This window comes from Chiloscyllium punctatum, chromosome 7 (assembly GCF_047496795.1).
Source record: "Chiloscyllium punctatum isolate Juve2018m chromosome 7, sChiPun1.3, whole genome shotgun sequence".
Classification (NCBI taxonomy): Eukaryota; Metazoa; Chordata; class Chondrichthyes; order Orectolobiformes; family Hemiscylliidae; genus Chiloscyllium; species Chiloscyllium punctatum.
In genome coordinates this window covers 110,219,337-110,240,008 of record NC_092745.1, presented here as the reverse complement: position 1 = coordinate 110,240,008, position 20,672 = coordinate 110,219,337, and the positions used below count along the sequence as shown (strand labels likewise).

The window sequence follows — 20,672 nt, the reverse complement described above, 5'->3', positions numbered from 1 at the left end:
TAAGTGCATTTCAGTTCTTGATTGTGATTCTTTGATTGTGATGTTTTTGAGGTTGATGAGAAGGAAAGGATCAACTATATTTTTTTTTTTGCTTATAAAGAGCACTTGACTGAGATGAAGGAATACGGTCCCATTTATACTGTATGGTCAGAATCTGAACAGGATTTGGCTGAACCTTTGAAAGGAGTAGCTAGTTCTATTGAAAACTGCTGCAAGGCTATTGAAGGACTTACAATAGGCCTCTCGGAGGATTTGCTTCCTGCTTTGCATGAATATGTTCTATGTGCAGAAACTCTAAAGGTAGGTATTTTTTAATTTAAATCCCAAGGTCGTAAAATGATTAGGGCAAGTTTGGTCAAATCATAGGCTTATTTTAAGTGGATTTGCTTGTACTTTGTAGGTGAAGTGTGATGTTTAATATTAGACTGTTATTTTGTTAAAAAGAAAAAAGAATTACAGTTTGTATTCATAATTTACTTCCACATTCTACACTTAGATAGTAAAAAATAATGAATTCAGTTGTTTAAACGGTTGTGAAGAGATTGGTGATATTAGCTTTGCAAAAATGAAATGGACTTAAGTATCATTTGCTAACTTCTCAGTTATTTGCAAACAAAAAATCTAATCAAGGGTGTACTGGAATGTTTTGATGTTGTGTCACATCAGATTTATTTTAATTCTTGGAGGAAGGGAAATGCTGACAAGGCTGCAGTTATTATCCATCCCTAGGTTCCTCAAGAGGATAACAGCTGCCTTCAATAGCTATGGCCTTTGATGGTACACCCAGGATAGGTTAGTGGCTGAATGACTTCCGGCAAATCACTTGTTGGTTTATTTAAATGGGATGAGCCAGAAATGATTTGCACCTATTGCAGAAGCATTGTGGAAGAAATATTTTGCAAGGTTTGACAGAAGAGTCCCATACTAACATATGTATTTTATAGCTTTTAAAAAGAAAGCTAAATTTCTTCATTGTTTTATATGAACAAAAGTCATCATATTGTGATGTCCTTGAGTAATCAGTAATTTGAATATTTATCATTTGACTTTGTAGTAAATGTAAAAGACTAACTTTTCATTGAAATTTTGGAAATTTAAAAAAAGTTTGGCAAGCATTTTAACTAAATAACTACAATTTTCTCAATAATGCATTTATAATAATGGCAATAATTGTAATGTGTTATTTCTGTTTGAGTGGTTGAATGGATTGGTCAGAGACTAACCTCAAGGCCACAATCAAGTATTTATTACTTTTTAAGGTTTAACTGTGGTACTAACGTGCTATATTTGAGGTTCTATTCTATACAGTTCTTTTTGGTTCTGAGTTTCTATCTTTTTGCTATATATCAAAGCTCCCTCCTGTAAGACAAAGAGGCGCAAACTTAAACTCAGGGTTTATTTCAGTTTTTATAAACATTTTCTTCAAATACATTTGCTATTGTGCTTTTTATTCTGTGCACAATATAATGCAGCACACTTCCTAAAAATTATCATTTTTTGCATTGTGTCTCATAACTATGTTTGTCTATCAAAATTAATCATTGGACATTTGAAATGCCCATTTATATGTAATCTTGACGTTATTTAATTGATGGAACAGACTGTAATGCAGGGTACATAAGTGACATTTAAAAAAATGTCAAAGACATTTCAGCTTTGACTCCAAAAGTAATTAAGGTACTAGATTTGTTGGCAATTACTGTATTGTTTAGATTTTTAATGCAACTCAGTGTTAGCAAGTAGAAGGAAACAACATTGGAAATGTGTACTCCATATGTTACTGAAGTTAGTCAAGAATTTAGCTGTAGTTGTAATACATTACGCATAGTTGTAAGGTAATGTTTAACACTTCTTTCCTTAGTCAGTGCTGAAAAGAAGAGACTTAATTCAGGCAGATTATGAATCGCAGGTCGATGCTTTAACTAATAAAAAAGCTGATCGAGAAATGGTAAGCATTTTATTTTTATTTATTGTTTTCTTAATCAGGAAATTGAATAATTGAATTTAAGATAACAAATTATATATTTGATTGTGGAACAAATACTCCACATATTTAATATGTAATTGATAAAACCAAATTTGTGCAAACATTTTATAACCCGTATCCCACGACATGTTCTTTTGATTAAAATCTATCACTTCTATTATCAGCTGGAGCACTCTGACCTAAGTTTTACAATTGGTGCATTCTTGGGCAAAAATGCAGAGGAAATGAAGCTACAGAAACAGCAGAAGATTGATCGTGAAATTGAGGAGGTATAGTAATAAGTATTGCGTCAATCAGAATTATTTTTACTTTATCTTGAGGAGACAACATTGTTTCATTCAGTAATTGTTTTCTTCCATAACTCCAACTTTATTTAAAGCAAAAGAGTATTGCCAGGGCATTTGCACATGAATTTTGATTAATTTTGGCAGCGGTAGGGGTGGGGGGAAGAGGCCTTTGTTAGTCCTCTTGTTAGCATGTGTAAGGAGCCTGGTACCATGTCAGCATGTGGTTGGGGTGAGCCTTTGATACATCACAATGTCATTTCACTGCTATGGTATTGAATATAGCCTTTGAATTAGGTTTTTTGAACATAGCCCTATAAATTGACTCTGTTGAGCTCTTTCCCCACCATCAGGAAATGAGTGAAACAGTACAATATTTCACTTGCCCCATTTAATCCAAAATTTTTCAAGTAGCTTAAATTACTAATCTAACCTGCTAGTAGAATGCAAAAGCATAAATCTTAGTGGATAAGGTTCTTTTTTTTAAAAAAAAAGTATAGTAATTGAGTGTGTATGTAAGCAATCACTTTGTGAACAAGTTAAATTTATTAAAAAGGTTTGAAATTCTTATTTCCAACTTGTAAAATTCATCTCTCATCCATCAAGTTGCAAACTTCAGTATCCAGTTATCCTTTCTCAAATATTTGTCATTTTGTTAAAATATTTTTCAGCTAACTTTTTAAAATTAATTACTTCATATATTCAGTAACACTACAAGCTGAGTCATATAGTTTTTCCAGTGGACGACAGTGAGGAATGCAGATGCTAGAGATCAAGAGTAGAGACTGTGGTCCTAGAAAAGCTCAACAGATCAGACAGCATCCGAGGAGCAGGAGAGTCGACGTTTCAGGCAAAAGCCCTTCATCCAGGAGTCCAGTTTTTCCATTGTAAATTTCACAGCTCCAATTTATAATGTTACTGTATTGCAAAATGTTTGAAACTGGATTTCATGATTTTCTTGGCGCTTGTTGTGTGTAATAGTTTATTCGGTGAGGAAAATGTAAAGAAAAATTGGTGATTTTTCTCAATGTCACTAGTTATGGAGAACAATTCAACTTTCCAATATTGATGCAAGCACTGGGTGCTATTTGCATACCCTGCAAAAAATACTAATATATGAAGAAAACTTGAATGGTTATTACATTGACAGTAGTCATGACTTTGCAACAAAAAAAGTGGTGTTTGGATACAGTTTGGATTTTAACAGTCGGTTTTGAATCGGCTTTTCTATGTATGCACAATACCAGTTATGAATCCAAGTGCTGGAAAGAACCTTTTATGTATTGCAAACATTTCTAATTCTTATGGGATCAGAATACAGTAGGATGGTATAATGCTATTGAAATGATAATCCAGAGGCCTGGATTAATGATCTGGAGCATGAATTCACATCTGATGACAGCAATTAAATAAATTCAAACATTAATTAAAATTAATAGTGTTAAGTATATATTCTCCTTCATGGTGACCCTGACTACTGGATTCTTATTAAAGAAAAAATATATAATTTGTTTATGTCCTCGAGAAGAAAATCTTCAGTCTTTAACTGATTCAGCCTGTATATCTAGCCTCATAGCAATTGACTTAGTTCTGAAATAGCCCAGAAAGCCACTCTGTTATGTTCAAGGAAATGGCTCACTGCCATTTCAGCATTTAGGGTTGGATAATAAATTCTGGCTTTGCCAGCAACACCTACATCCCATCAAGGTAATAAAAACAAAATTCAGAATTAACTTCAAGAGAATTGTACAATTTCACAAAAATCAATAATTGGAGTAATGACTCAGTCCACGCAATCTCAGCCAAGGTTTGTTTTGAACAAAAATAAATTAATTGTATTGGGGGAGTGTTTCAGTATTTCCCTGCAATAGTGAGATTGGTGATACACTGTAAATCTGGCAAGCCATTGCATCTGTATTTTCCAATGTCAGTTATTTCAGTTGGCTTGATGACTGGTTTGTGATACTGTGACGCCATTCAATCAATCCCATACAGGATTCAATTCCCGAACCAGTTAAACTTACCATGAAGATCCCTCCCTTTCAACCTCTCCCCTCACCTGAGGTATGGCGACCCTCGGGTTGACATCCGTCATCTCTCTTGCGCGCGCTCTGTTGTGAGAGAGCACCATTGTGGATCTCTGGGACTGTAGGTACTTACTATTTTTTTCAGCTAAATATACGTCAGCGAGTCAACAGTCTTATAGTTGTAGCCATTGAATGACAGCACTATTCACAGTCAGATGTTTAGATACTTTTCTGTCAGTTTAAATTGCAACTTCTGAGAGAGAAAAGTAGATTGCTATGTCTGAAAATATATAGTATCTTAACAACAAAATAGTGGCTAAAATATTTATAATGTGCTTGTACCAGGCATAATTGTAGTAAGAAATGCTATTTTAATCAGGTTACATGATCTAAATTTTAATTAAATCTGAATGAGGTTTTCTTCCTATAAATGGCATAGCCCCTTGTTACTCCATTATTGAGCAGATAACCAAATCCAACCAAAACAGAGTGACAGACATTGTCAGAGTGAAGGGTCTGCAATGCCTCTTTATGCACCATACTTTGCTAATTTGGCTTCCACAGAAATGCTAATCTATATATTTGTATTTTTTTAAGGGGTGGTCTTTTCAGAGGGAAATCATAATTCATTGCCATCAGTATTTTACTTGTAATTAAAGTAAACATGTTACATATCCCTTTCAGAGGAAAGGGTGGTGTTGGATGTCAGTTCCTGGTCAGCTCATCATTGAATCTTTTGTAAGGTATATGAAGTACAATGTTTATTAATAGTATTAAGAGTGTGGTAAGGTAAACAAGTTGCAATAATAAATATTTAATAAGAAAGCAAGAAAATTCACGTTTTAAGTAAATAAATACCAATATAGAAACAATTGCATAAATGAAAAGTAGACAGCATGTTTTCCATAAACATTTTCTCATGGCTTTGGATACAGAAAGGATAGTTGGTCTATTTTTGAAGAGCTCTGACTTTTTAAATTTCAGAAGACAAGAGGACATAGGGCAATGAAAGCTTAACGTTACGTATTAGCCAAGCATGCTGGTGTTTTACCATCCTGGATTGCTTATTAGTACACGGTCTTCAAAGTGATGTACCACACATGACACCTTGGTCAACTGCTTTTGTATGTTAGTAGTGGTTAGTAATAACGGTGAGGCTGATCACTATCATTATGGAGTAAATCGGACAGCAAACTTCCAAAATGCACCTTATGTTAAACATGTAATATGTAATCTATTGGTCACAGACACTCTGCTCTAACCAATACCCTGCAACAGTCCTTGCCAATGGACTCAGCATTGAAATGCATTAAATTACAGTATTACCCACTCATCCTCACTTAAGACAACAGAAAACATTGTGGCAATTCAGGGGTAACTCACTTTTTCATAGCATAAGTGATGGAATCTTTCTTACTTCAAATTAATTTGTATTGGAGACTTCCTTTTCTGTGTTTCTCTTTCTCAACCCTGTCTTTCCCCACCTTGAATCTTCAACAGTTGTTTTTCTTGTTTAGATTTGACTTATGCAATTAAAGTTCTAAATATATCTAGTTGTGTGTATGCATGTTTTGTAGCAGTGTTGAGTACTTTTGCTTCAATACAAAGCTCTACTTTATCAGCAGCTTTCATCTTAAATAATTCTATCTAAGAATTGAATACTTTTAGTTTGAATAACTAAATTTCTCCTGCCTGCAATAAGCCAACTAATTCTAATTTTGCTTGATGGGTCAATTTAAATTTACACTAGTGTGACATTCGTTTGCCCAGTTTCTTGGCATCTGTTACATGCCGGTTGTTATTCTGTTAGAACACTTGTTTCAGTTGCAATCCCTACAGAGTGGAATCGGGCCATTTGGCCCATCAAGTTCACACTGATCCTCCAAAAGCATCCACCCTTTCCCTGTAACCCTGCATTTCCCACGGCTAATCCACTTAGCCTGCACATCCCTATACACTATGGACAATTTAGCATAACCAATCCACTTAACCTGAACGTTTTTGGACTGCGGGAGGAAACTGGAGTACCCAGAGGAAATCCACGCAGATTCAAGAAAAATGTGCAAACGCCACCCAGTCACCCAAGGGTGGAATAAAACCCAGGTCCTTGGCACTGAGGCAGCAATGCTAACTGAGCTACGCTGGATTCAACTGTCACTTCAGGACTTGAGTGAGAAAATCAAGTCTGACGCTGCAATGCAGTAATGAGAAGATGTGCTGCATTGAGGGAGGTACCATTATTTGGATGCAGTATCAAATCGCAGTCCCTTTAGTCCCCTCAGTGGATGTAAATGATCCCATGACATTATTTTGGAGAAGCAAAGTTATCCATGCTGTGCTGATGAACAGTTACACTTAAGTCATAGAGATGTACAGCATGGAAACAGACCTTTTGGTCCAACCTGTCCATGCCAGCCAGATATCTCCACCAAATCTAGTCCCACCTGCCAGCACCCTGTCCTGTATCCCTCCAAATCCTTCCTTTATCATATACCCATCCAAATGCCCCTCAAATGTTGCAATTGTACCAGCCTCCACCACATCCTCTGGCAGCTCATTTCATAAATGTACCATCCTCTGCGTGAAAAAGTTGCCCCTTAGGTCTCTTTTATATTTTTCCCCTCTCACCCTAAACCTATGCCCTCTAGTTCTGGACTCCCCGACCCCAGGGAAAAGACTTTGTCTATTTAACCTATCCATGCCCCTCATAATTTTGTAAACCTCCATAAGGTCACCCCTCAACTGCCAGGGAAAACAGCCTGTTCAGCCTCTTCCTATATCTCAAATCCTCCAACCCTGGCAACATTCTTGTAAATCTTTCCCGAACCCTTTCAAGTTTCACGTCATCTTTCCGATAAGGAGACCAGAATTGCATGCAATATTCCAACAGTGGCCTAACCAATGTCCTGTACAACTGCAACATGACCTCCCAACTCCTGTACTCAATACTCTGACCAATCAAGGAAAGCATACCAAACGCCTCCTTCACTATCCTATCTACCTGCGATTCCACTTTCAAGGAGCTATGAACCTGCACTCCAAGGTCTCTTTGTTCAGCAACACTCCCTAGGACCTTACCATTAAGTATATAAGTCCTGCTAAGATTTGCATTCCCAAAATGCGGCACCTCGTATTTATCTTAATTAAACTCCATCTGCCACTTCTCAGCCCATTGGCCCATCTGGTCCAGATCCTGTTGTAATCTGAGGTAACCCTCTTCACTGTCCACTACACCTCCAATTTTGGTGTCACCTGCAAACCTACTAACTACCTCTTATACTCGCATCCAAATCATTTATGTAAATGACAAAAAGTAGACCCAGCACTGCTCCTTGTGGCACTCCACTGATCACAGGCCTCCAGTCTGAAAAACAACCCTCCACCACCACCCTCTGTCTTCTACCTTTGAGCCAGTTCTGTATCCAAATGGCTAGTTCTCCCTGTATTCCATGAGATCTAACCTTGCTAATCAGTCTCCCATGGGGAACCTTGTCGAATGCCTTACTGAAGTCCCTATATATCACATCTACTGCTCTGCCCTCCTCAATCTTCTTTGGTTACTTCTTCAAAATACTCAATCAAGTTTGTGAGACATAATTTCCCTCTCAAAGGCATGTTGACTATTCCTAATCAGTCCTTGCCTTTCTAAATACATGTACATCCTGTCCCTCAGGATTCCCTCCAATAACTTGCCCACCACTGAGGTCAGGCGCGTTGGTCTATAGTTCCCTGGCTTGTCTTTACTGCCCTTCTTAAATAGTGGCACCACGCTTGCCAACCTCCAGTCTTCTGGCACCTCACCTGTGACTATCGATGATACAAATATCTCAACAAGAGGCCCAGCAGTCACTTCTCTAGCTTCCCACAGAGTTCTAGGGTACACCTGATCAGGTCCTGGGGATTTATTTACCTTTTAACAGTTTCAGGACATCCAGCACTTCCTCCTCTTCTAATCTGGACATTTTGCAAGATGTCACCATCTATTTCCCTACAGTCTATATCTTCCATATCCTTTTCCACCAGTAAATACTGATGCAAAATATTCATTTAATATCTCCCCCATTTTCTGTGGCTCCACACAAAGGCCGCCTTTGCTGATCTTTGAGAGGCCCTATTCTCTCCCTAGTTACCCTTTTGTCCTTTAATATATTTGTAAAAACCCTTTGGATTCTCCTTAATTCTATTTGCCAAAGCCATCTCATGTCCCCTTTTTGCCCTCCTGATTTCCCTCTTAAATATACTCCTACTTCCTTTATACTCTTCTAAGGATTCACTTGATCTATCCTGTCTATACCTGACATATGCTTCCTTCTTTTTCTTAACCAAACCCTCAATTTCTTTAGTCATCTAGCATTCCCTATACCTACCAGCCTTCCCTTTCACCCTGACAGGGAAAACCTTTCTCTGGATAGATTATCTTGTCATTATCGCACTGCTGTTTGTGAGAGTTTGCTTTACAATAGTGACCGTACTTCAAAAGTAATTCATTCACCAAGGTGCTTAGGGCATCCTGTGGTTATAAAAGTTTCTGTATAAATGTTTAAATAATTTGATACATTTAAGGTGGATTGATGTTGGGTAACTTCTGATTATTAGTTTTGCCAGAACACTATCGTAGTGCCAATCAAGAATAGTTTTTTGCCACTCTAGCCAAAATGCCAAATATTTACCAGAATTTGCCAGGTGCAGGAATTTATTCTGATAATGTTGCAGCATAATTAATGCAAACCTGTGTGCAGTAAAATTGTTCTCAAACTCTTGGTAGGAGGGTGCATTTTTAATGACCGCATTCTCCTTTATTAAAGAATAACGAGTCTCCTGTCACACGTAATGCAAGTTGTAAAAAATGGATGTTTCTCTGCCATTTACTTCTATTAGATGCTTGGAGGCAAAGAAAGGCTGATTTTTCCCTTTTCTTTGGAAAGACATTTGGTTTGTTTTAGGCTGAAATAACTGAACTTTGTAGTTAAATATGCAGACTATGTCACTTGTTGATGTTCCAACATATTATTACACTAGCCTTTCACCGTGTGCATCTGGACATATTTAACTCCGTATATGGTGTATTTTTAATTTTTAAAATTGCAAATATTGCATGATTAGTTCTGCAGTGTCATCTTATCCACATAAATGGGCTTTTTCTTTAAGAAGCGCAGGGTCCATATTTATGAGATTACTTCCATTGAATGGTATGCAATGAACTTGTGGCCTGTCTTGAGGAGGCAGTTTCCTATTTTTTATTTGTAGGGACAAGTACCATGGGAAAGTCAGCTTTTACTCCTATTTCTGATTGTCCTTGATGTTAATGAGTCATCTTGTTGAATTGTTTCCGTCTGTGTTGGTAGACCCAAGTGCTAGAAGAATGGTGGCTGGGGGATTTTAATGCAGTAGCAGTAAAAGAATGATGCAGTTTTGAATTGGAATCATGAGGGTTTTTTAAAATTCACTTATGGGACGTGATGTCGATGGCTGACCAGCATTTATTGCCCATTGCTAATTGTTCTTAAAGTTGGTAGTGCACTGCCTTTTTGGAAATGTTGCAGTCCATATGCTGTAGGATGGCCCCAATGTCCTTGGAGAGAATTTTAGGATTTTGACCCAGTGACAATGAAGGAATAATGATATATTTCCAAGTCAGTATGGTAAGTGTTTTGGGGATGAGCTTACATGGGGTGATGTTCCTGTGCATGTGCTGCCCTTGTCCTTCTGAATGGTTTGGTTTAGTTTGTAGGTATGAAAAATGCTGTCAAAATGGTGGATATTATCAAAATATAAAAACGGGAATTTATATAGAGCTTTCACAGCATCATGTCACAAAGCACTTTACAGCCAATTATTTACATTTCAAATTATTTCTTTCATGAAGGAAATACACAGTCAGTGAGATTCCTGAGTTGTGTACCACACCTGACTCCATAAAGGTAATTTGCAAGCTTTTTTAAAAAATGTTGTGCCAATCAGAAGCTGGATCATTCGCAGTTTTTTTTTTAGTATCAGGCACCAATAAATGTATGCTGTGCATGCACCATCCGTTAATACTTCCAAAACAGCATCATATTCTTAATGTTATACTGGGAACCTACTTGCTGTGCATTAGGCACTACCTGTTTCTAGCATGTAACTGGTGTTCCAGATTCAAAACCCATATCAAATGGCAGTGGGCAGAACTGAATGTGGGTAGTAAATGTTGTCGTGCATTACCACATCATTAGTATTCAGCAGTGAAGAGTAAAATCATCTCTTTGCTAATTTTGTAAGAAACTTCTCACCATTACATTTTTTGTAACAGCTTCAATGAAACTGTTATTTGTTCAAAAGGGAATAATTAAAAACAAAAGAATGTGCTTATACTCAGGACCACATTACAGGTGTTAAAGGTGAGTGAGATGAATTTTGTGGATGACAAGTTTATCCTCATTGCCTTTGCTGACTGATCAATACTTGAAAATTCATATTTCTAGTATTTTCAGTTAATTCTTATTCCATTTTATTCCAGTTTAAAATGCTTGCTGATAATGTCAGTCTGTTTAATTTAAAAAGCCAATTTCCATTTCCATGACAACTTGCCATTTTGTCTTTGCTCACATAGAGCTAGTTGACTGAAATGTATAATGAGTATAGTTGATTTATTTGACATTTGAAATTAGGAAGTTATGATCATAGATGGGAAGATACCAATGCCTGCAAAACACATAGGGCTAAATGTGCTGTACTAAATACTCTGTGCTACATACTTTTGACTTATCCTTTTTTTTTTGTCCATTGTAGCAAAATCACATATGTGGTAGTCTTTATCTAATAAATGCTTTGTGCAAAACAGGTTTTGCTCATGTGCCGTGCATTTTACATGGAAGAGATTTGTAAAGCTCTAAAACCAGGTGCAATGAAACAACCCCTAGTTTAGCTCTTTTTCTTAGGAAACTGACTTGAACATATGGAGCATATATTCATATTGCAGTATCAGAGCTAACCATGAAATGGATGTTAGTTACTGCTACTCCTGCTGTCTCAAGTACATAGTGCTAGGGTCCCACAGTTTTATATGGGTTTGATACTTCAGATGTCATCTGATCAAAAAGGCATGCAGTTCATACTGACAGTAGAATAATATAATTTCACTATTGTGGACCATTTCCAAGTCATGCTAGAATGGATTGGGAAGCTAAATAGTCTAACAGTTTTTTTTTATTTGGTGACTGAAATTGAAGGTCAAAATAAGGAAGACCTCTGGAAAATGGATTTGATATTTTTCTCCTTTTTATTCAATTTCAATGCAACTTTTCCAATTGAAGTACAAATCTTGTGTAAGATTTCTGAGGATTTTCTCCTGGACCTGCCTGGCAAAAGTTTTCCTGCCAAGATCTGACCACTGAAATTCGTTCTGTGTAACATAGAGTAAGAAAGGCCAGCTTCTATATTTTAATTACTCATGGGTTTAGTCGGCTGTTTTTTTTTCCCCCAGGAAGAGACCAGTTAATAATTGAAGAACCACATTCCCATCTTCTATATGAACCAATCTATTATCAGTCTGGTAATACGTATCGCTGGGAGAAACGTTAAGTCTTGATGCAACTTTAACACTTCACTTAACTGCACAAGTAAAATATCAACAGTGAGATCAGATTTAGAAATGGATGCAAATTGATTTGACTCAATTTTGCCAAGAATCTTGGCAAAAATGACTGAAGAAAATTCAAGTTAAATTTTGGAAGATATTTAATTCCTGCTGTTGAGTAAAAGGTTTATACTTTAAAATTGGAGCTAGTTTCATTTTGAAAGTTCTGAATAAAACATTCAAAAATATGTATTGCCAGTGGACAAATTAATTTTGTTTATGCATGAAGTACGAAATTGTATCCAAAATTATGCCAAAATGCATCTTGCCTTGAGGCTACGTTATTACCTAAAGCTGTTTTGTTTATTGCAAAGCTGTTTTCATTGTAGCCACTCTGTTAGGCTGCAATTATAAACATGCCATTTCAAATTACTGCAGCCTTGTTTGTGTGATCATGAAAGGGAAATGCATTAATGTATGCAAGATTTCATTAGTATGAATTACTTCTTTCATTAGGCGTCCTTACCAGATAATACCTTTGGTACTTTTTCAGCTATGTATTATAGATTCATGATACAGTGCCTTCCAGGCAGCTGATAATTTGTATATAACACTTAGATATATGCATTGAATTCTTGCCTCTGTCTGTTTTATTTTTCTAGCATTCCATTACATATTCAGTTGGGTTAATCTTCAACCTTTTTGAAAACATTGACGAACGGTGTTAGAAGTACTCCATTCTGCTTAACATGTCTATTCATTATTATTTGCCTATTTCTGCCCTTTTGTGAAGTATTAATTAACATTAGCTTAATGTTTCAGTTATAGTTGTACATTAATGTGGTTAACGTTAACTTTATTTTAGCTTCAGGCCGATATTGGACACCTTGAGGATAAAGTTGAATGTGCCAATAGCGATTTGAAAGCGGACTGGGAAAGATGGTCTATCAACATGCGGAATGATTTGCAATCTGCTTTCCGAAATGCAGCTGAAAATAATATTCTTTATTTTGAAAGGGTAAGAAAATTCAAAAATTTGAATTGATGTTCCAGTTTGGTAATGAAGAAAAGCAAATTGAGGAGCAAAATGGCCTCAAGCATGTGGTTACCTACACTGGAGTGGTTGGGGAATAGCTAATATTAGTACATGTTGTCTTAAGATAAAACCATTTGGACTGAATAGATGAGGTTAGATTAAATTCCTTACAGTGTAGAAACAGACCCTTCAGCCCAACCAGTCCACACTGACCCTCCGAAGAGTAACCCACTCGGACCAATTTCCCTCTGACTAATGCACCTAACACTATTGGCAATTTAGCATGGCCAATTCGCCTAACCTGCACATCTTTGGACTATGGGAGGAAACCGGAACACCCGGAGGAAACCCATGCAGATGCTGGGAGAATGTGCAAACTTCACAGACAGTCACCTGAGACTGGAATCGAACCCAGCTCCCTGTGCTGTGAGGCGGCAGTGCTAACCACTGAGCCACCGTACCACCCGTACATTAAAATTATTCTTCATCCTTGCACTTATGTTCTGCCTTACCAATTAATTTCCAACGTTTGCTTCCTTGAGAGCTAAATTTTGGATTTAGTAACATAGATTTATGAAAATAAGTTGAGTGCAAAAGTAGGCCACTTAGTCTGCCGAGTCTGATCCACCATTTAATAAGATCAAAACTAATCTTTATTGTAACCTCAATTCCACATTTCCACCTGCTTCAATCTCCTTTCATCCCCTTGATTGCCAAGAATCTATCCCCTTCTGCCTTAAAAATATTCAAAATCCTCTGCTTTTGAGGAAGAGAGTTCCAAAAAATCAAAACTGTGTCAGTTTTGCCTCATTTCTGTCTTAAATGGGTAACACCTTATTGTTAAACTTGGCTCTTTAGTCACAAGAGGAAACATCCTTTCCACATCCACCCTGCCAAGGTACCTAAGGGTCTTCAGTGTTTCAATCAGCCCATTACTCTTCTAAACTCTGATAGATACAAGCTAGGCTTGTCCAGCAATTAGGAATACAATTTCCTAATGACACAACCCACCCATTCCAGACAATAATTGTGGAAACAATCTCTGAATCGCTTCCAAAGCGCACAATTCCTTCTAGTAAGGAAACCAATTCTTTAAGTAGTACTGTAGCTGTGGTCTCATTAGTGCCCTGCAGAATTGAAGGATAACCTCCCTGCTTTCATATTCAATTCCCTTTACAATAAGAAATTGAATTCTATTAACTTGCATTGTTATTTGCTGTACCTGCATACTAGCAGTTTGCAATTCATATCTGACGACACCTGGATCCTTTTTATAATCCCAGGTCAGCAATTTCTCACCATTTAGATGGGCAATAATTGGCCCAGCAAGTGTTACCCACAACAGTGCTGAATAACCAAAGATAATATGCTTCACTTTTATTCATTCTGCTAAAATGAACAATTTCACAATGAAGGAGAAAGTGAGGACTGCAGATGCTGGAGATCAGAGCTGAAAATGTGTTGCTGGAAAAGCGCAGCAGGTCAGGCAGCATCCAAGGAGCAGGAGAATCGACGTTTCGGGCATGAGCCCTTCTTCAGGATTCTCCTGCTCCTTGGATGCTGCCTGACCTGCTGCGCTTTTCCAGCAACACATTTTCAATTTCACAATGTACTCTACTTTTTGTTTGTTTTCCTGGAATCCCGACAATGTGGAAGCAGGCCATTTGACCCATCAAGTCCACACTGACCCTCTGAAGAGCATCCACCCCCTATCCTATCCTTTTACCCTGCATTTCCCATAGCTAATCTACCTAGCCTGCACATCCCTTTACACCAAGGGCAATTTAGCATTGCCTGTCCACCTAACCTACACACCTTTTGAACAATGAAGAAACCAGAGCACCAGGAGGAAACCCACACAGGCACAAGGATAATGTGCAAACTCCACGCAGTAACCTGAGGGTGGAATTGAACCCTGGTCCTTGATGCTGTGAGGCAGCAGTGCTAACAACTGAGCCACAGTGCCATCAAAGGGCGACAAGCAAGGAATTTTGTCAGACCTTTGTCTACCTGCCTCCTTAATAGGATCCTCTTCACAGCTTTTATCCCATCTTTTTTGTTGTCCGCAACCTTAGCAACCATATCTTAGTCCTTTCATCCAAGTCATTTATGTAAATTGTAAGAAGTTGAGGTCCAGCACTGACCCCTGTGGTATGCTATGCATAACATTTTGCCTTTGAAAAAAGAACATTTATGCTGACACATTACCCTGTTACTTTCCCACTCTTCTCTCCACACAAAGATGTTTATCCCTACACCATGAGCCTTCACTTTCCAGTTACTTTCTGGAATTCTGAGTGCATCCACAGTACATGTTACTACTTCAAAGAACTCCAATAAATTTATTAAATATGATTCCCTTGCACAAAAACGAGTATGGAGATTGGTCTAATCTTAGAGTAGGATAAAAGGTCGACACAACATAGAGGGCCAAAGGTCCTGTCCTATGCTGTACTGTTCTATAAAACAGATTGGCTCTGTATGATTCCCTTCAATTTTTCTAATGTTTTCCCCTTGACAGATTTAAAGCTAACTGGCATGTGGTTTCCTGCTTTCTGTGACCCTTATTTTGAGTGAAGGAATTACATTTGCTATCAAGTAGAACATTGCCACTGATTACTTTACTTTTAAATTTGGGAAATGTGTCGTGTGGAAAAACTTATCGTGCAAATGAACTTAAAATCTCATTTGTAAGTTAAACCTGAGAAATGTGAAGCAAAACCACAAGATAACAGTGTTGAACTAAACATTCTGTTTTTATTTGAGAGTAGTTGAATTTTGCTTTTCTGTTTTAGTATCATCCGAGCCCTAAAATTAGATTATGAATTTTGTGCACTTAAGCAATTGTGCAGGTAGATTTATTTTACAACAAAGCATAAAAGAGCATTATTGTAACAGCAACTCATTAAATCTAAAATCCAATGTGTAATAATGCTTGGAATTGAGGGAGAAGAGAAAGAAAATCCTGCATTCATTTGATTCAATATGCAGCAGACTTTTAATACTCTAATCCATTTGGGATCTGTTTTGCAGTTAATTGCAAAGGATATTATCTTCACCTTTTATGCACAGATAATTATGGAAGGTAGTTCTTCTGCCCTGTTTGTTTCTTCAGTAGCAATTACTGATCCCTGTATAAGATAAGTTGCAATCTTTTTGTTTTCATTTGTGGGAAGTAGGCGTCGCTGGCTGGCTAGCGTTTATTGCCCTTCCCTAGCCGCCCTTGAAAAGGTGGTGATGAACTGCCTCCTTGAATCACTGCAGTCCATGTGCTGTACGTAATCCCACGATATTGTTAAGGGCTATGATGTTGTGGCCATAATTGTGATGCGAGTTTCACAGGGGCAGGAGTGGTTGCTAGATGTTCCAGAGTTTAGAACATTTAAAAAGAACAGGGAGGGGGTGGAAAAGAGCATTGCTAATCAGAGAATGCATCGCAGCTACACAAATGAAGGTTGTCAAGGAAGGTTTGTCTATTGAGTCAGTATGGGTGGAAGTTAGGAATAGCAAGAGAGCAGCCACCTCATTGGGGGTTTTCTACGGACCCCCTAATAGCAGTAGGGAGATTGAAGAACTCATAGGCTGGCAGATTTTGGAAAAATGTAGATGTAGCAGGGTTGTTATTATGGGTGACTTCAACTTTCCCAATATTGACTGGAACCTCCTTAGTGCAGATGGTTGGAAGGGAGCCCTTTTTTGTCATGTGTGTTCAGAAGGGTTTCCTTACTCAGTATGTAGACAGGTTGATGAGGGGAGAGGCCATTTTGGATTTGGTGCTCGGCAATGAGCTAGGTCAGGTGTCAGATTTCACGGTGGGAGAACACCTTTTTTTTGGCGACAGTGACCACAACTGCCTCACATTTAGACGATAGGTGCAGGTGTAGGCCATTCTGCCCTTCGAACCTGCACCACAATTCAATATGATCATAGCCATGGCGAAAGAAAGGAGCAGTTACCATGGGAAAATACTTCCTTTTGGAAAAGGAAATTATGACGCTATCTAACAGGATTTGGGAAATACAGATTGGAGCAATTGTTCCACAGAGAGGGCACAACAGACATATGGAGACTGTTTGTTTAAGAAACAGGTGTTGTGAGTGATGCATGAATTTGTTCCTCTAAGACAGGCAAGAAGGGGTAAGATTAAAGAACCTTGGATGACGAGAACAAAGGAGCTTCTTGTCAAAAGGAAGATGGCAGCTTATGTAAGGTGAAGGAAGCAAGAATCTAGCACAGCTTTAGAGGATTACAGACTTGCTAGAAAGGAGCTCAAAAATGGACTGAGGAGAGCCAGAAAGGGGCACAAAAAAGGGAGGATTAGGGAGAATCCAAAGGCATTTTACTCATAAGTGAGGAACAATAGAATGATCGGGGAGAAGGTAGGGCCTGTCAGGGGTAGTGTAGGGGACTTGTGTGTGGAGTCTGAGCAGATAGATTAGATTAGATTAGATTAGATTTACAGTGTGGAAACAGGCCCTTCGGCCCAACAAGTCCACACCGACCCGCCGAAGCGCAGCCCACCCATTCCCCTACATTTACCCCTTACCTAACACTACGGGCAATTTAGCATGGCCAATTCACCTGACCCTGCACATCTTTGGACTGTGGGAGGAAACCGGAGCACCCGGAGGAAACCCACGCAGACACGGGGAGAACGTGCAAACTCCACACAGTCAGTCGCCCGAGGTGGGAATTGAACCCGGGTCTCTGGCGCTGTGAGTTTTATGCTTCAGTGTTCACTAAAGAAAGGGACCTTGTTGTGAATGAGAACTTTGAGGAACCGGGAACCAGGCTTGAACAGATCAAGATTGATGAAGTTGATGTGCTGGAAATTTTGGAAAACATTAAGATTGATCAGTCCCCAGGGCCAGACCAGATTTATCCTAGGTTGCTCCAGGAAGCGAGAAAGGAGGTTGCTAAGCCGCTGGCGAATATCTTTGCTTCCTCATTCTCCACAGGAGTTGTACTGGAGAATTGGAGGGAGGTGAATGTTGTTCCACTTTTCAAGAAGGGCAATAGGGAAATCCCTGGCAATTACAGACCAGTCGGTCTTACGTCCGTGCTCAGCAAGGTTTAGGAAAGAATTTTGAGGCACAGGATTTATGACTATTTGGAAAGGCATAGCGTGATTAAAAGCAGTCAGCATGGTTTTGTGAGGGGCAGGTCATGCCTCCCAAATCTTATTGAGTTATTTAATGAGGTGACGAGACAGGTTGATGAAGGTCAAGCAGTAGGTGTGGTGTGTATGTACTTCAACAAGGCATTTGATAAGGTTCCCCGTGGAAGGTTCATTCATAAAGTCAGGCGGTATGGGATACAGGGAGATTTGGCTCTCTGGATTCAGAATTGGTTGGTTGACTGAAGGCAGAGAATGGTTGTAGATGGAAAGTATTCTGTCTGGAGATCAGTGTTGAGTGGTGTCCCGCAGGGCTCTGTTCTTGGGCCTCTGCTCTTTGTAGTTTTTATAAATGACTTGGATGAGGAGGTTGAGGGGTGGATTAGTAAATTTGCCGATGACACAATGGTTGGAGGTGCCATTGATTAGTATTGAGGGCTATTGCAGGCTGCAACATGATATGGACAGGATGCAGAGCTGGGCTAAGAAATGGCAGATGGAGTTCAACCTGGATAAATGCAAAGTGATGAGTTTTGGAAGGTCGTACTTGAATGCTGAATATAGGATTAAAGACAGGATTCTTGGTAGTGTGGAGGAACAATGGGATCTTGGTGTTCAAGTACATAGATTCCTCAAAGTTGCTACCCATGTGGATAGGGTTGTTAAGAAAGCGTGTGGTGTTTTGGCTTTCATTAACAGGGGGGTTGAGTTTAAGAGCTGCGAGGTTTTGCTGCAGCTGTACAAAACCCTAGTGAGATTACACTTGGAATGTTGTGTCCAGTTCTGGTCACCTTACAGGAAAGATGCGAAGGCTTTGGAGAAGGTGCAAAGGAGGTTTACCAGGGTGCTGCCTGGACTGGAGGGCTTGCCTTATGAAGAAAGGTTGACTAAGCTCAGACTTTTGTCTTTGCAGTGAAGGAGGAACAGAAGTGACCTGATCGAGATAAACATGATAATGAGAGGCATGGATAGGGTCAATAGCCAGAGACTCTTCCCTAGGGCAGGATTGACTTGCACGAGAGGTCATCGTTTTAAGGTGTTAGGAGGAAGGTATCGAGGAAACGTCAGAGGTAGGTTCTTTACATAGAGAGTTATGAATGCATGGAATGCGTTGCCAGCATTGGTGGTGGAAGCAGACTCATTGGGGACATTTAAGCAACTGCTGGACTTGCACATTAACAGCAGTGAACTGAGGGGTGCGTAGGTTAGGTTATTTATTTTAGATTATGATTAATTCTCAGCACAACATCATGGGCCAAAGGGCCTGTTGTGTGCTGTACTTTGTTCTATGAAGGAACTCCAGGATTTTGACCCTGTAACATTTAAAAAGGCATGGTGATATATTTCAAGTGTTTTTGGTGGGTCAGTGTTTTGGAGGGGAATTTGCAGGTGGTGATGTTCCTATGTATCTGCTGCAGTTGACCTTCTAAGTAATGGTTATAGGTTTGGAAGGTGCTGTCTGAGGATCTTTTGGTGAATTTCTGCAGAGCATCTTGTTGATAGAACTCACTGTTGCTACTGAGCCCCAGTGGTGAAGGGAGTGGATGCTCATGGATGTGCTGCCAGTCAAGCAGGCTGCTTTTTCCTGGACGTTATCAAGCTTCTTGAGTGTTACTGGAGCTGTATTCATCCAGGAGTATTCCATCATACTCCTAACGTGTGCCTAGTAGATGGTAGACTGGCTTTGTGGAATGAGGTGGTGGGTTGCTTGTTGCAGTATTCTTTGCATCCGTCTGCTCTATTTATATGGTGAGTCCAAATGAGTTCTTTGTCAATGGTAAACTCCAGGATGCTATTAGTGGCAAATTCAGTGTTGGTAATGTCGTTGATTGTCAAGAATCATTGGTCAGATTGTCTCTTATTGGAGATGGTTCTTGCATGGTATTTATTATGTGGCATGAATGTTATTTGCCATTTGTCAGTTTAAGCTTGGATATCATCCAGGTCTTGTTGCATTCGAACATGGACTGCTCCAGTACTTGAGTTGCAAATAGTGCTGAACATTGTGTGATCATCATCAAACTTCCCTACTTTTGAGCTTCCGGTGGAAGGAAGATGTTTGGGCCTGGGACATTATCCTGAGGAACTCCTGCAGAGGTGGACTGAAGCTGAGATGACGGGCCTTCTACAACCACAACCATCTTCCTGTGTGCCAGTTATAATTCCACCCAGTAGAGATTGGTTGGAATCTCTCTGATTCTGGTTTTGTAGTCTTGTGTACTACACTCAGTCGAATATAATCTTGATGCCAAGAGCTGTCACTCTCCCCTCACCTGGAATTCAACTTTTTTTTAAATCCATGTTTGAATCAAGGCTGTAATGTGGTCAGGTACTGAGCAGCCCTGGCACAAATTAAACTGAGCATCACTGAACAGGTTGCTGCTAAGCAGGCACTGCTTGATTGCACTGTTGATGACACCTTCCATCAGATAGAGATAAAAACAATGACTGCAGATGCTGGAAAGCACATACTGGATTAATGGTGCTAGAAGAGCACAGCAGTTCAGGCAGCATCCAACGAGCAGCGAAATCAACGTTTCGGGCAAAAGCCCTTCATCAGGAATAAAGGCAGTGAGCCTGAAGCGTGGAGAGATAAACTAGAGGAGGGTGGGGGTGGGGAGAAAGTAGCATAGAGTACAATGGGTGAGTGGGGGAGGGGATGAAGGT

The 20,672-nt window shown here is 39.1% G+C and overlaps 1 protein-coding gene across 4 annotated transcripts in view; it reads left to right on the top strand.

Moving 5' to 3' along the window:
- snx7 (sorting nexin 7) overlaps positions 1-20,672 on the top strand; it is a 95,105-nt gene that overhangs the window by 60,598 nt on the left and 13,835 nt on the right. For all 4 annotated transcript variants that reach the window (XM_072574599.1, XM_072574597.1, XM_072574600.1 and 1 more), the window contains 4 exons: positions 101-300; positions 1,862-1,948; positions 2,152-2,256; positions 12,719-12,871. In XM_072574599.1, coding sequence (XP_072430700.1) covers positions 101-300; positions 1,862-1,948; positions 2,152-2,256; positions 12,719-12,871 — 545 coding nt within the window. The remainder of the gene's footprint in view (positions 1-100; positions 301-1,861; positions 1,949-2,151; positions 2,257-12,718; positions 12,872-20,672) is intronic.